The sequence below is a fragment of the Penicillium robsamsonii genome (assembly GCF_028829455.1).
Source record: "Penicillium robsamsonii strain IBT 29466 chromosome Unknown utg000002l_segment0_segment0, whole genome shotgun sequence".
NCBI classification, from domain to species: domain Eukaryota; kingdom Fungi; phylum Ascomycota; class Eurotiomycetes; order Eurotiales; family Aspergillaceae; genus Penicillium; species Penicillium robsamsonii.
Genome location: NW_026643220.1, coordinates 565,118 through 578,294, shown reverse-complemented (window position 1 = coordinate 578,294; position 13,177 = coordinate 565,118). Strand labels below are relative to the sequence as shown.

General features: G+C 49.0%; 5 protein-coding genes across 5 annotated transcripts; 2 read left to right on the top strand and 3 right to left on the bottom strand.

The window, feature by feature from the left end:
* Nucleotides 1–654: 654 nt before the first annotated feature.
* N7447_003458 (multicopper oxidase) lies at nucleotides 655–2,566 on the top strand (the record flags this gene model as incomplete). Its single annotated transcript, XM_057227733.1, has 3 exons — nucleotides 655–898; nucleotides 959–1,436; nucleotides 1,510–2,566. 3 exons carry the CDS (start codon nucleotides 655–657, stop codon nucleotides 2,564–2,566), a joined length of 1,779 nt encoding a protein of 592 aa, XP_057087074.1.
* Nucleotides 2,567–2,949: 383 nt separating this feature from the next.
* On the bottom strand, nucleotides 2,950–3,335 carry N7447_003457 (thioredoxin family protein; the record flags this gene model as incomplete). The annotated part of the gene is made up of 2 exons (XM_057227732.1): nucleotides 2,950–3,247; nucleotides 3,313–3,335. The coding sequence occupies 2 exons, from the start codon at nucleotides 3,333–3,335 to the stop codon at nucleotides 2,950–2,952; spliced, it is 321 nt and encodes a 106-aa protein (XP_057087073.1).
* A 568-nt stretch (nucleotides 3,336–3,903) lies between these two features.
* Nucleotides 3,904–4,572, top strand: N7447_003456 (RNA recognition motif domain-containing protein; the record flags this gene model as incomplete). The annotated part of the gene is made up of 4 exons (XM_057227731.1): nucleotides 3,904–3,923; nucleotides 3,974–4,046; nucleotides 4,103–4,209; nucleotides 4,362–4,572. 4 exons carry the CDS (start codon nucleotides 3,904–3,906, stop codon nucleotides 4,570–4,572), a joined length of 411 nt encoding a protein of 136 aa, XP_057087072.1.
* Nucleotides 4,573–5,279: 707 nt separating this feature from the next.
* N7447_003455 (uncharacterized protein) lies at nucleotides 5,280–7,763 on the bottom strand (the record flags this gene model as incomplete). The annotated part of the gene is made up of 1 exon (XM_057227730.1): nucleotides 5,280–7,763. The coding sequence occupies one exon, from the start codon at nucleotides 7,761–7,763 to the stop codon at nucleotides 5,280–5,282; it is 2,484 nt and encodes an 827-aa protein (XP_057087071.1).
* A 556-nt stretch (nucleotides 7,764–8,319) lies between these two features.
* Nucleotides 8,320–11,622, bottom strand: N7447_003454 (fungal specific transcription factor domain-containing protein; the record flags this gene model as incomplete). The annotated part of the gene is made up of 3 exons (XM_057227729.1): nucleotides 8,320–9,035; nucleotides 9,096–11,385; nucleotides 11,446–11,622. 3 exons carry the CDS (start codon nucleotides 11,620–11,622, stop codon nucleotides 8,320–8,322), a joined length of 3,183 nt encoding a protein of 1,060 aa, XP_057087070.1.
* Nucleotides 11,623–13,177: the final 1,555 nt, after the last annotated feature.

The window sequence follows — 13,177 nt, the reverse complement described above, 5'->3', positions numbered from 1 at the left end:
GTATTGATTGCCACTTGTGTGACAGAGTGTCTGACCCAAGTCAGCCATTCCCATAGCCATGGAAACTTTGCACCCAGCATGCACCATTCGTCCCGGATACACTATCTCGGCAACGTGCCGCGGCTGAAAGAATTCCCTGTCTCGGACCTGGGCTTAAGGCTTCTAAGCTTACACATAAGCAGGTGCCAACAGCTTCCTCGGAGATTTATCCTCACAGCACCGCCAAGCTACTTTTTGGGACTACCATCTCCGAAATGGGATGGGTATCTTGAACTGTGAGTCCTTCATTCGCCCGGACTCGCCCTGCTGCTCCCAATCAAGTCCCTTGCTTCAAATAAAAGAAAACCGAGCTAATTCAGAACTTTCCTTCTGCCTATTTCCCGAAAGACCGGCTTGGTTTCCGACAAAAGTATGGAAAGAATATACCTTTGCTTTGCGCCTTTACGAGCTCGGAAGCCAAAGGCTCCCATGAAAATCCTGCATCTAATACGATAGACCTGCATGAAAGATGTCTAGGTGAGATTGAGATGGATATGCCCATGCCACGAGTCTCCCTGGGCCCATATAAAAGGGGGGAATCCGTGAAAAGTATGGGATACCAAGAGCAGGCCATTCAATTTGATATAGACCTCCAGTCTAGTGTCATCTTTCAATATGAAGTTCCCTCTAGGAAGCATGTCCCTCTGGCTTCTATGTCTCGTCCAATGGGCAACTGCAACTACGGTGTTCTTTCCAGTTACCTTGACATGGTCGGAAAGAACCGTCGCAGGAGTGACTAGGCCGGTGATTTCGATGAACGGCCAGTTCCCTGGTCCCCCGCTGCGGATCAACCAGGGTGATAATGTGCAGTTTCTCGTTGACAATCGGTGCCCATTCAATACAACTATACACTTCCATGGTAAGCTCTTGTATGGCTTTTTGTTATTTGGCATACACATACTAACTTGATATCTTCCAGGAATTGAACAGCTAGGAACTCCTTGGTCTGACGGGGTCCCCGGTGTCTCGCAGAGATCCATCAGACCAAACACATCGTTCCTATATAGGTGGACAGCAACCGAGTATGGAGCATACTGGTATCATGCGCATCACCGTGGCTCTCTCGAAGATGGACTTTTTGGACCAATCTACATCACCCCCGCTCCAATGGTAGAAAAACCTTTCAGTCTTATCACAACCGACCCCGCTCAGTTGGCGGCTATGATTCTCGCGGAGAGCGTGACCTGTCCCGTATTGCTTTCCGAGTGGCGTGTTCTCACGTCGGAGGAGATCTGGGCTGCCGAGATGGCCTCTGGCACAGACGCATTCTGTGCTAATGCTTTGCTCATTAACGGCAAAGGGTCCATCACCTGTCTGCCACGTGCCGAGATTGATGCTCTGACAACACCCGTTCAGAAAACGAGCCTGGGTGATGATTTAAGATTAACAGATATGGCGTGAGTAGATTGATCCATCAAGGTCCCATGACTACCTTGATAAACCCTATTAGCAAACTAACTTCATCACTAGATGCTTCCCTCCCAATATCACTGAAACGGTATTCAATTTCCCACACAACTACGCTGCCATCCCCCCAACCATGTTCGAAGGCTGCGTGCCATCCCAAGGTCCTCAAGAAATATTAACTGTCAATGCAGCCCATAAATACGTAAGCTGGGATCTCACCAGCACAGCCAGCCTGCTAGAGCTCACCTTCTCAGTCGACGAGCACGACATGTGGGTATACGCCATAGACGGACGATATATCCAACCAAGAAGGGTCAACGCAGTCACCATCCCAAACTCAAACCGTTACTCAGTTTTGATCCCCCTCACCCAGCCAGCGGGGGACTACGCCGTACGCATGATCAGTGCCAGCATAAACCAGATCCTCAATACCACAGCAATAATGCGATACCATGGCGCGCCCGGACTAACACGCCCATCCAATCCGTGGATCACAATCAACAACCAACCCGCCACGGAAAACACCGTTTTTCTAGACGAGACCCAGGTCGTCCCATTTCCGGCGCTCGTCCCTTCCAACAACATAGCACAAACCTTCTTCCTGAATATCGACCAAGTCGGCAACGCCTTCCGCTGGAGACTCGGTAACACCAGCTACGGTCTCGATCTCGAGGAGGCACAGCCCTTGCTCTTCAACCAGAACTCCATTCCTCAAGATCTGATCATCAGAACGAGGAATAATACCTGGATCGACTTGGTTCTCCAAACAGATACCATCCTCCAGCCCCCGCATCCGATCCACAAGCACTCGAATAAGCATTTTATCATCGGTCAGGGGAATGGCACTTTCACTTGGAGTTCAGTCGCAGAAGCTGTACAGGCTATCCCCGGTAACTTCAATCTGCAGACTCCGCAGTATCGTGACACCTTCCATACGTTGCCGGCTGTCACAGGCCCGACTTGGACGGTTATTCGGTATCATGTTGTCAATCCCGGTGCATTCCTGATGCATTGTCATATTCAGGTTCATCAGAGTGGGGGGATGGTTTTGGCGATGTTGGATGGGGTCGACGTTTGGCCTACTGTCCCGCCGGCCTATTTGATTGATTCTGGGTTTTAGTGGAGTATATATGAGATATGAAAGGAGGTAATAATGTTGGGGGAGTATATAGGTTGGATTTCTAGTGCTATTTTTGGTGTGATGTTTGCTATGGTATTTTCTTGTACGTTGCACAATGTATTGTGTGGGTGTACACAGGGGAATGCCCAATCTTCCAGCGATAGCTGTATGAATGCACTACAAAAATGAAATTATAGTTGAGAATATGATTTCTTTTAGGCATCTTTGATAAGATTATTAAAAACAGCATCAAACAATACGCTGTCGGATCGATAACATGCCGGTATTATTAAGTGGCCAGTATATCAGATGGCTGGAGACATGTTCCACGAGCGCAAGAACCTCGGTGGATAAGAAAAGAAGAGAAGTCCACCATGCCCCACTCAAAGAAGATAATTTTTGATCCCATGCTCAATGGCAGGCAAGTGAGCCCCCACAACCTCAGTGATCTTTTGTCCACCCTTGAAGTACATGAATGTAGGCTTGGTCCGCACACCTAGCTCCAGTGCGACCTCTTCGACCTTATCGATATCCAACTTGTAGAATTTGACTTGGGTGTAGGTGTTGCTCAAATCTTCAAACTGGGGTGCGATGATTTTGCAGGCTGGGCACCATTCGGCGTAACAATCGAGGATGATGGCATCTTCTGAGCCAAGGATCTTCTCTAGGAAGTCGGCTTTGCTGTAGTGAGTGTTAGTTTTGTATCTTTCTGTAAGGAAGAGAAGGGAAGGGGTGGGGGGGTTTACCTTGTGATTTCAGTGATAGGCATGTTGATTAGAAGTGTGTGGATGTATGAAAAGCTGAGAAGGGAAGAATTTATATAGAAGGTGGGTGGGGTGATGTAGAGTGACAATGACCTCATGACGAGAACAACCCTAAGTCTTTTTTTTCTTCTTCTAAATTTAGTTGTTTCACCATCATACTATTATACCTGTTTTTGTTTAAGCTTATCCTTATATTGTTTATGGTGCCATACATTCCAAAGGTACATAAGGCACATGGATGTATATAGATGAAATTAGCGCCACTTTCGTCGACAGCGTGGGGATATGGGTCCACTACATCATCACTATCTACACAGGTAAACATATTACCCAAACAAGTATCTAAAGTCATAACTACTATCTAAATACTTATACATCAAATAGGCAAGTTGTATTCAAATATCTAAACCCAGATTAAAAAAATAAAATAAAAATGAGCCTGAAAAACCAGGAATCTGTGGGGTGATGTTGTTCCGTCCCGGGTTGTATTTAAGATCAGGCTCGGCTGTGCCCCTCTTCACACTTAACACCCTTTTCCCCTCTCTCTCGATCTCTCTCCCCATTTTCATCAAAATGTCGAAGCTTTTCATTGGGTAAGAGCGACACTGAATCTTCCTATGCGCCTGCTAATCTCATTTTCTAGCGGTCTCTCCTGGAACACAGACGACAACAGTCTGCGCCAGCGCTTCGAGGAATTCGGTGTTGTTGAGGATGCTGTGAGTCGCTTTTTACTCCTCCTGATTTGCATTGTGCTAAGACCTTTCTTCTCTAGACCGTCGTCAAGGACCGTGATACTGGCCGCAGCCGTGGTTTCGGTTTCGTCCGTTTCTCTACTGATGATGAGGCTACTGCCGCTATGAACGCCATGAACAACCAGGAGTAAGCAAAACTAATCTTTCCAACATTTCCTCTTTAAGCGACAAGGTCGTGCTGGAATGAGCGGTGCCTGCACGTCGTCCGTTCCAGCGACGTAAACGTGTCTTCCCCCTTGTTAACACAACATATGCTGACAATCACTTCTTTTGTTTCAGGTTCGACGGTCGCCAGATCCGTGTTGACAAGGCTACTGAGCGCGCTGCCGGTGGTGGTGGTCGCGGCGGCTTCGGTGGCGGTGGTTACCGTGGCGGTGGTTACGGCGGCGGCCAGGGCGGCTACGGTGGTGGCCAGGGCGGCTACGGTGGCCAGCAGGGCGGCCAGGGTTACGGTGGCCAAGGTGGCTACGGTGGCCAGGGCGGTTACTAGATGTTCCTGTCACGAAGCTTACGAAGGTCTGGACGTGATTAGCACTTTTTTGCCAAAGGTTGTGACTTATGCTGGGTTGAGGGATAAATTCGGGCCAGTGAGATCTCACTGATCACTTGAACCTGCCCAATACAAAATCGAACTCGTTCAACTAACCTTACCTTTAATCGATAATAAATAATATCGAGCCTTCAGTTTGCGTTCTTGGTTCCTGATCTACATTGTGCGGGTACGTAGGTGGGCCCCGCATTGTATTTGGCATTTCAGGGCTAGATGTAGGGGCTAAAGGTAACCGGCTGGTTTAGTTATATCGACCCTCAGTGTATAATCTAACAGATCTGATATCCAATATTTGATATCTAATCTATCAGAGAGGGTCGATCACTAAGCGAGCGGACCTGAGGTCCAGGACCTGGGGACGAAGTGGAGATATCAAACTCTACGGGCTTGGCATTGTTTCATCTCCTGGTTATGCATGAATAGTATTACTGATTTTGTGTACACAATGGTTTATGAAGTCGAAAGAGCAGAGGCTCGCTAAATGTAAACAGGATCATCAAAACTATCCAAGGGCTATGGCTAAATCAGCAAAAAGGCGCCAAAATGGAAAGAACATTGTAGAAATCATAAAAAATCTCAAACATTTCGCCTGATATCATTCCAGTCGTAGTCGTAAGGTTGGGAAAGTGATGTTTACTCTCCCAGGATCAATCGGTTTGCTCGTCTTCTTCGTATTGCTCTTCTGTTTCGCTTTTTGTATCGGGCTGTGCAGTCTCCATAGCCACATTCAATTGAACGGGAGAGTCGATGGAGCCTGCGGAGGAAGGAGATGACTCTGCAGGTACGGCAAGAGAATCCACAGTGTCATCCAAAAGCAGTTCTGCTTCGTTCTCATGCTGGGGCTGCTCATTGTCTTCAGGCATGCCTGACAGAACAGACGATTCATCAGAGTCAGCTGAGGAAGTAGAGGGCCCTGAAGGCACAGCATGGGAGTCCACAGTGTCATCCAAAAGCAGTTCTGCTTTGTTCTCATGCTGGGGCTGCTCATTGTCTTCAGGCATGTCTGACAGAACAGGCGATTCATCGGAGTCAGCCGAGGAAGTAGAGGGCCTTGAAGGCACAGCAGGGGAGTCCACGGTGTCATCGAAAGGATTGTGTGCATCGCCCTCAGGTTGAGGTTGTGCAGTTTGTGTAGGCCCCGCGGGCTCCAAAGGCACACTGAGAGATTCAATAGGGATAGCAGACAAAGAAGAAGAATCTGCTGCCTCATCGGGCTGTGCCTGATGATTTCCCAGCAGCTGGGGTGGTGCGGTATGCTCTGTAAACTCTGCAGAGAGTGTAGGCTGATCGTGAGAGTCAGGTGAGTCGACCATCAGAGAAGTAGGCTCTGTCATCCCAGACATTGGAATCACCTCGATCTCACTAGCGGCCACGGACTCAGCCGAGGCAGAGTCAACTGAGCTCACATCGCTCGCGCTGACCGAGCTTGCAAGAGAGATCGAAGCAGACACAGATGGAGCCATGCTCAAACTCGGCATAGCCGAGGAGGGTAGGATATCATCCGACAAGGTCTGCGGAAAAGAGCCAAGATGGGAGTAAACGGGGACTTGCTGCTGGCGAGAAACAATAGCAAGGAAAGCAACAAGGACAGTGAGAAGAACCAGGGCAATATTACGCTTATCGGCGGCTAGCACACGAATATAATTGACGAAGAGAGTCGAAAGAGCAACCTCGTGTTCCTTCTTCTTCTCCCGTCCAAACTCGGGCGCATGGTCAATCCGAGCTCCAGCTTCAGGGAAGACCTGTCTGAAAGTTATATCATCAGACTGGAAAGACCCCACATCACTGAGCATACGAGCATGACTCTGCCTAGGCGACTGCAGAATCTCCGGTGATCCCTTATGCCCACCATCAACCAGTGGCGACATCTGCATCTGCATCTGCATTTGCATTTGTGGCATCTGACTCTGAGCCTGCTCCACGACAGCCATCTGCTCCTCTGCAAGCCTTCTCTCCAGACCCCGGCGCACATCAGAAGGCAACCAAAGCCCGACCTCGACATCAACCTTCTCCATATCGCGCCATGCCGCAGCCCATGCGCCAGCGCGCATCAGCCCGTTCGCAGCAAACACCCGAATCTCCCATTTGCGATTACTATCTCCGTGCCGCACATGGGTCCCACAATCGGGGCACTCATCGCCCTGCTCGCCGTCCGTCTCACTCTCTCCGATATCTGAGAAATCCTCCTCAGATCCAGAGCCAGAACCATGGTCCTCTCTACCCACGAAGTGTCCATTCTGCAAGCGCGGTCGTTGCAGCTCGAGACTCTCCAACAGCCGCTCCTCTAGAATGTCGTAAAGGTCCTCCGGGTGTGAGATCAACACGCCACGATCCCGCAGCACGCCCGACCCAACCCGGTCTTGGAGCCGCCGCCAGCGCTTCCAGTATTCTGCCGGGAGCTCGTCTTCCAGGATACCCTGGTTTCTGGGGTCCGATGCTCCAGGCACCGGGATGGACGGCGGGAGGAGGGTACAGTGCAGCAGCACGAGCGGGGCCTCCTTCTTCGGTTTTGGGTGTTTCAATGCATTGGGTGAGTGATACGTTGGTCGTTTCAGTGGTGACGGGCCAGGTGACCGTGAGCGGAGGCCTGGTCGTCGGCGTTGGGGTGTTATATAGTCGTCATCGTCGGCTTCGTCTTCTGTGTGCATCTGCATAGCCCTGACAGAACTCGGTTTTCGAAATGCGGCTTCGCGCTGGCGTATGGTGCGGATGTTAGCGGGAATGTCGTTGAAGTCGCCGAAGCTAGCTTCGGACTCTTCTACTCTGTAGCCGGTTATCTTTTCATGGATGTCCATGTCTGGCATTTGTTTCATCCTGTCGACTGGGTGAATGAGAACGGATGCTGGGATTGAGGATAGCGATGAGCGACTCGATGCTCTGGATTTCAGTTGGTCTAATTCATCGTCCATTTCACGGCCGAAGACGTCACTCGTTGAATGACGGGTGGAGTCGGAAGAGTTGTATTCGTATTCTTGGATGGAGGACATCTGGGCATTATCGGCAGGGTAGCGCTCGTTGCTAGACTCGAGGGAGGATACAAGAAAGCCTTTGCCTGGAGGGGCAAATGGTTGCGGGCTTAGAATCTCTGCGCAATTGACGTCTTGTTGACTGTCGTCATTTAACCGCGCCATGGGATTCTCATGCGATGGCTGGCGGGAGGCTGTGTTCTGAGTCGGTCTGTGCAAAAACAAAGATATACAGACTTGGTAAAACCAAATTCCACCTCCTCCCTTTGTGTCAACGTGGAATCCAAGACAACTCAACGTGTGTTGACAAGTCTCTCACCGCCCCGTTGTGCCGGGCAACCGACTGACATTGTCGATCATCAAGCCACATCGAATACTCGACGTCGTATTTACATATTGAACATAGAGATGACCCCGGATTCATACTCCCAGGGGTCTCGGAATCAACACAAAGAACAGCTTTCTTTCGAGTCTATTTATAATGACCGGGTCATCTTATAGATATTTTAAACCCCAAGTCATGCCGCTAGTTTGAACATACATAACCAAAACGCAGGTGATCTAGTGCAACCCAAGGATATCATCCAACCTGACGCCAGAAAAGTACATCTCGGTCCGCAATATATAAACAAAAGCAGAAGCCAGTCGCTGGAACACAGGCAAAATGCAAACCGCCCAGAAGGTATAGATATGTACGATTAGAAGGATGGAACATCAAACATTACGGAGGCCGTGACACATCATCAGGGCTCATAAGCGGATAATTGTGATGGTCGCCCAAAAAGCTCAGAACATCTTGAGGGAGGTATTCCAGCCATGGAAGGATCTCACCGTTGGCGAACGGGAAAGAGTCCTGGTGGTGGATGGAGTTCATATCGACCTCGTGGCTCCCGATCATCATTCCGCTGGCATCATCAATAGTCGGCTGAAGATCGACGCCAGGGTCGCGAGACCCCATTTGGTTTCGTGGTTGGTGCTCGGCTGTCGTTTGATGTATCGAGTAATTATAGGCGGAGGGCTGGGTACCCATATGTGAAGTTGGTAGCCCGGAGGATAGCATCGCAGGGAAAGTAGATTGTGATGTTTGTACGGGGCGTGGTCTCCGCGTATCTGATTCGGAATATGTTGGATTCATGCTCATGTAATAAGAGGAGTCGCTGCTAATTGTTCTGGATTGAACATTAGAGTATTCAGCATTTGATGTCGTGAGCGAGGGTGTCAATTCTTCGTGAGCCCTAGCTGGTGCAATAGATTGTGGATATGAGGAGCTTGGCCCTTCGTCGGCATTTTCTAGTAGGACTGGGTAGCTGTGGCTGTACTGCGACGAGTATGTTGGCCGATTGGACGGAGACTCGGCCTCGGTCGTGGACATCTGATAAAGCAGACTCAAGTTAGGCTGCGAAGAATTTGTTGCTCCAGTGAGTGCCCATCCAATAGCTGTCCAGGAATAAGATGTTAGTGGTATGTTTATAATAGATATTGATGAATCCAACAAACCTTGACTTGGGTCAATGTGTGGTGACCATTTCCCGTCAGATGAGATATCGGCAACCCCGGCTGGTCTTTCCGGATCAAAACCAGAGTCCGCCGGTGGTTTGCCCGCACGCCAAGCTCCTTTCCCAAGAGGTTGTCCTGGGGCGATACCTGCTGTGTTTTCCATATCCTCCACGGCGTAAAGGAGGGGATCCACAATCCCCTTGGCCTTCTGATCTAGCACTGTCAAAATATATCCAGTGCCTTCCCAGTACGCATTAAGTGCTTTCAAAGCCTTGTAACATCGCTGGTAATTCTCTCTAGCGGCAGAAGCAAGCAGGATATGCTTCGCCGTAGACTTCCTTTCTGTCCCATTTGAGGACTCCATAGTGGGCATCACAAACACACTGGATTGATTCGCCAACAATGGCTGGGGCGGGTTTGACCCAGCCCCCGAGGATGGGGACGCATAATACGCACTTTCCATGAGAAATGCGCACGCCGCAATGTACATCGGCTGACTAGTGAAAGGGTTGCCAATGAAGCTTTTCCCATCCACAAGCTCCGAGAAGGATAGGATATCGGCAATAGTTTTGGCAGACGACATCGACAGCTCACGACTATTCGGATAGAGATGTTGGATTGATCCACCGAACGAGTTTAGCAACGTCGGTTGGTGAAGGAGAACGATGAGAGTATGAAACCAAAAATGGAGAAGAATGAAATTGGTTCCCTCCTTGGCTTTGACATAGGCTTGAAAATTGGCTGCGTTGAAATGAAGTCTTGGGGACAAGCGTTGATAGATGCCGGTTAGATCGCTTTCCATCCCAGCCAGCATCTTCAGCGTGTCCGGTGTGACGAGCTTGACATCCTGGATGCCATTGATTAGGTCGGTCACCCGGCCATATAAATGAATTATCCGAATAAGCGGTGGGAAAGGCGCGGGCCACCCATTTGGTAGCTGGGATTCAGACTGAGGGGGAAAACAGAGTTCAATATCCTCATCGCGCAGTGTCACTGGCCTTCCGGTCCCCGAAGAGATGACTCGATCTAGGAAAAATATGCTCCAGAATGAGTCTACTCGTTCGCGCTCCCGGGCACGTTCCTCCACCAAAGGCTGTGGGTTAGCCTTTGGTGTCAGATGCACGTCAAGATCATCATACTGCTCTTCTCTTAGTTTCCCAGCGTGACCTGTCATCACTTCACTCGGTGTGACGCCGGTCCTGCCGTAATTATGTTTGAGGCCTTGAAACTTCTGCAATCCAAGGTCCTGCGCCATGCGAATTGATATTCCAAGGTACATCCAGAGTCCACTGTCATGATTTGATCCGAACTGTTCATAAGCAAGCAACAAGCAGGCTTGGACGGCAGAGAGAGTTGGGCATGGCAATGAATCCACGAGAGCGCTCATCGCGCGATGACCAAAGGGCAGACCACGATCCCACTTTTTTTCGTCGAGTAGGGGCTGCGAGCGATCGATAGGGGGAGCCTGTGGAGGACCAAGTGATGGATGTATTGAGAATCTCGCAGCTAACGAACACACTGCATCTACCAACATGGTGTCAACCTTTTTCTCTTTGAGGTCCTGAAGAAATCTCTCTCGTTGTAGGAAGGGAAAACTGCAGCCCAGGTGAACAAAGAACAATTCGCATAAATGGGATACAAGATTCGAAACGGGAAGCGTATCATCTCGGTCATAAAATGGGATATTTGCATCGCGAGGGTCTCGATTCTCCGCGGCAGTGGCCAGGGGTCTAGTAGGGATGTCGGGCGGTTTAGGGCTCCGAAGAGGAGAAGGGGAGTCTGAAGACATGGATGGGTTACTCCTGCGAGAACCTCGAACCTGCACAACCATTTGTTTAAACCCCGGTACAATCGCGGTGGGGCCAAAGTATCGAAAATATGGGACATGCGTGCGACTCGCTGAGCTCACAGAAGTACGGCCACTCGCTGGACTGTCCCCAATAGCTTGTGTATCCAACTCCTTCGCGAATGAAGAAGTATTCCCAAAAGAAGAGATATCATTTAATCCGGGCGCTTTCGTCTTGGTTGACTTATCCGCGGGGGGCTTGGGTATCGTTATCGGCACTGGTTCGGGGGAGCTACTTTCGACCGCCCGGGCAGCGCGCTGGCTCAATTCGTTCGGAGCGGAAAGGTGCGGCGGCGCTCGCGATGCGGAGTCAGACTGCGTTCGCAGGTGCGCGGTCGATTCGGTGTATCCAAGGCAGGCATGCTTGTAGTCGGAGCAAGTCTTACATACTTCCCACATATACTCCGTTAGCAACATATCCGCAATCAAGACACTCTGTGCGTCCTACCTGGTTGTTCGCCAGAACATCGAATCTTGCGCCGGCGACATGTTAAACAACTATACCATAACGAAAGTGACGTCAGCTTCTTGACCGACAAAATTGTCCTCAATACGATCCACATACGCGGCATTAACGCGGCGGCGCTTGGTTTGCGGCTGCCCATCGGTTGCGACAAAGCGGATCTGTCTGGGAGCAGAAGGATTGCCGCCATTCTTCTTCTTGGGAGAAGGGGGGCTCATGGCGAGCCAATAATTATCCGTGACCTCGACCCATTGGGTACCTGCACACCCTCAGCTTCAGTCGGCGGGTTCTCGGCACGGAGCTTGGATTTTTTAAGGTTCGGGGAGGATTGAAATGAAGGGAAGTTCGTAGCGAAAACTTCATGAGGGAAATAAACGGGGGGCCAATATTTCAAGGCCAGGGGATCACAAAGTGTGAAGTGGTTTCAAGGGAGAAAAGTTGGGGAAGAGGGGAGTCGATAAGCCCTCGTGATTGCCCTCGCTTGTACTACGCCACGCCAACACATTTTACATTTCCGAACCCTTTTGGAAATCTCACGATGTATTTTTGTAAGGTAATGTTCTGATCGAAAACATCTCAGTTTCCCCCCCCTTGACCGCTACGCCGAAAACAGAGCCACACCATTCCCGTTTAGGAGAGACAATCGGTCATGGGATGTCTGGGGCGATCCTGCCAAGATTGTCTTTTATATATCATATATTGTTGCTTTGTAGAGATACATACTTACATGTACATATTACATAGAGAACATAGATACAGAAGAGAACTCGAATGTATTCCCAAAATCATTTAGAATAGGAAATATTGAAATTCGCATCAACTCCGAGTATCTAATCTAGAGTCCAGACTTCGGGACATATGGAGCTTTTATGGGGAGAGTGGGTTTGGACCGGTATAAATTTCACTCTCCCCACGTTTTCAGAGTACAATCGAGAATCTTTGCATCTTTTTTATTTTTATTTTTTTCAAACTACATGTGTATATCCCGGGAATTTAAAATAATTGATATTCTTCGGTTCCAAGTTGTTACCTGGGTGTATTTAAGCTTATCTTGAGGGCTTAGGGAGTTCCCTGTTTGGGAAAAATCACTCCCGAAAGATTGTAGAATACAGTATTTAAATGGCCCACATCGGCGATTTCCAGGTCAGGTGAACGGTGCTGTTAACCGGCCATTTAGTATATTTTCACTTTTTTTACCATTTTAATCTCTTTTGTACGCGTCATTATTGTCGTTCTTGACCCTGAGTGTGATTCTCTAAATTTATGAGAATCTTTAAGGTAAAGCCATACCTCAAAAGAACTACACAGTATAGAGAACACAATTCTTTCTATAACTAGTTATAGTCTTTGTTCTTTTATATCCCGAGAGAACTTTGAGATTTATATGCCCGCTATTAGTAATTTCAAGCTATAAGCCTTTATACAATATCACGACAATCGGAGCCCACTGAACAAAGGTTTTGTTGTTTTATTGCATATGGGTTGCTTGAGAAGCATTATGACGTTTCAGTTCTCCAGGGGTTATCCCCGGAGTCGGCCCGAGAGTCGGTAGAGGATATATATCTACGCACTTTCTATGAGATAAAACTGCGTACGGCGCGTGGCAATATATATTTGCAGCAAACCAATCCGTGGCATTAAATTCGCAACCGCATTGAATGAGAGATAGCAAATGCGATAAGAATTTCTTGAAATCAAAGAACTCCCTCCATTGCCCCGCATGGGTGTACTTAAATCTGCCTACCGAAATACTCTGAGGCTCCCATTGTTGCA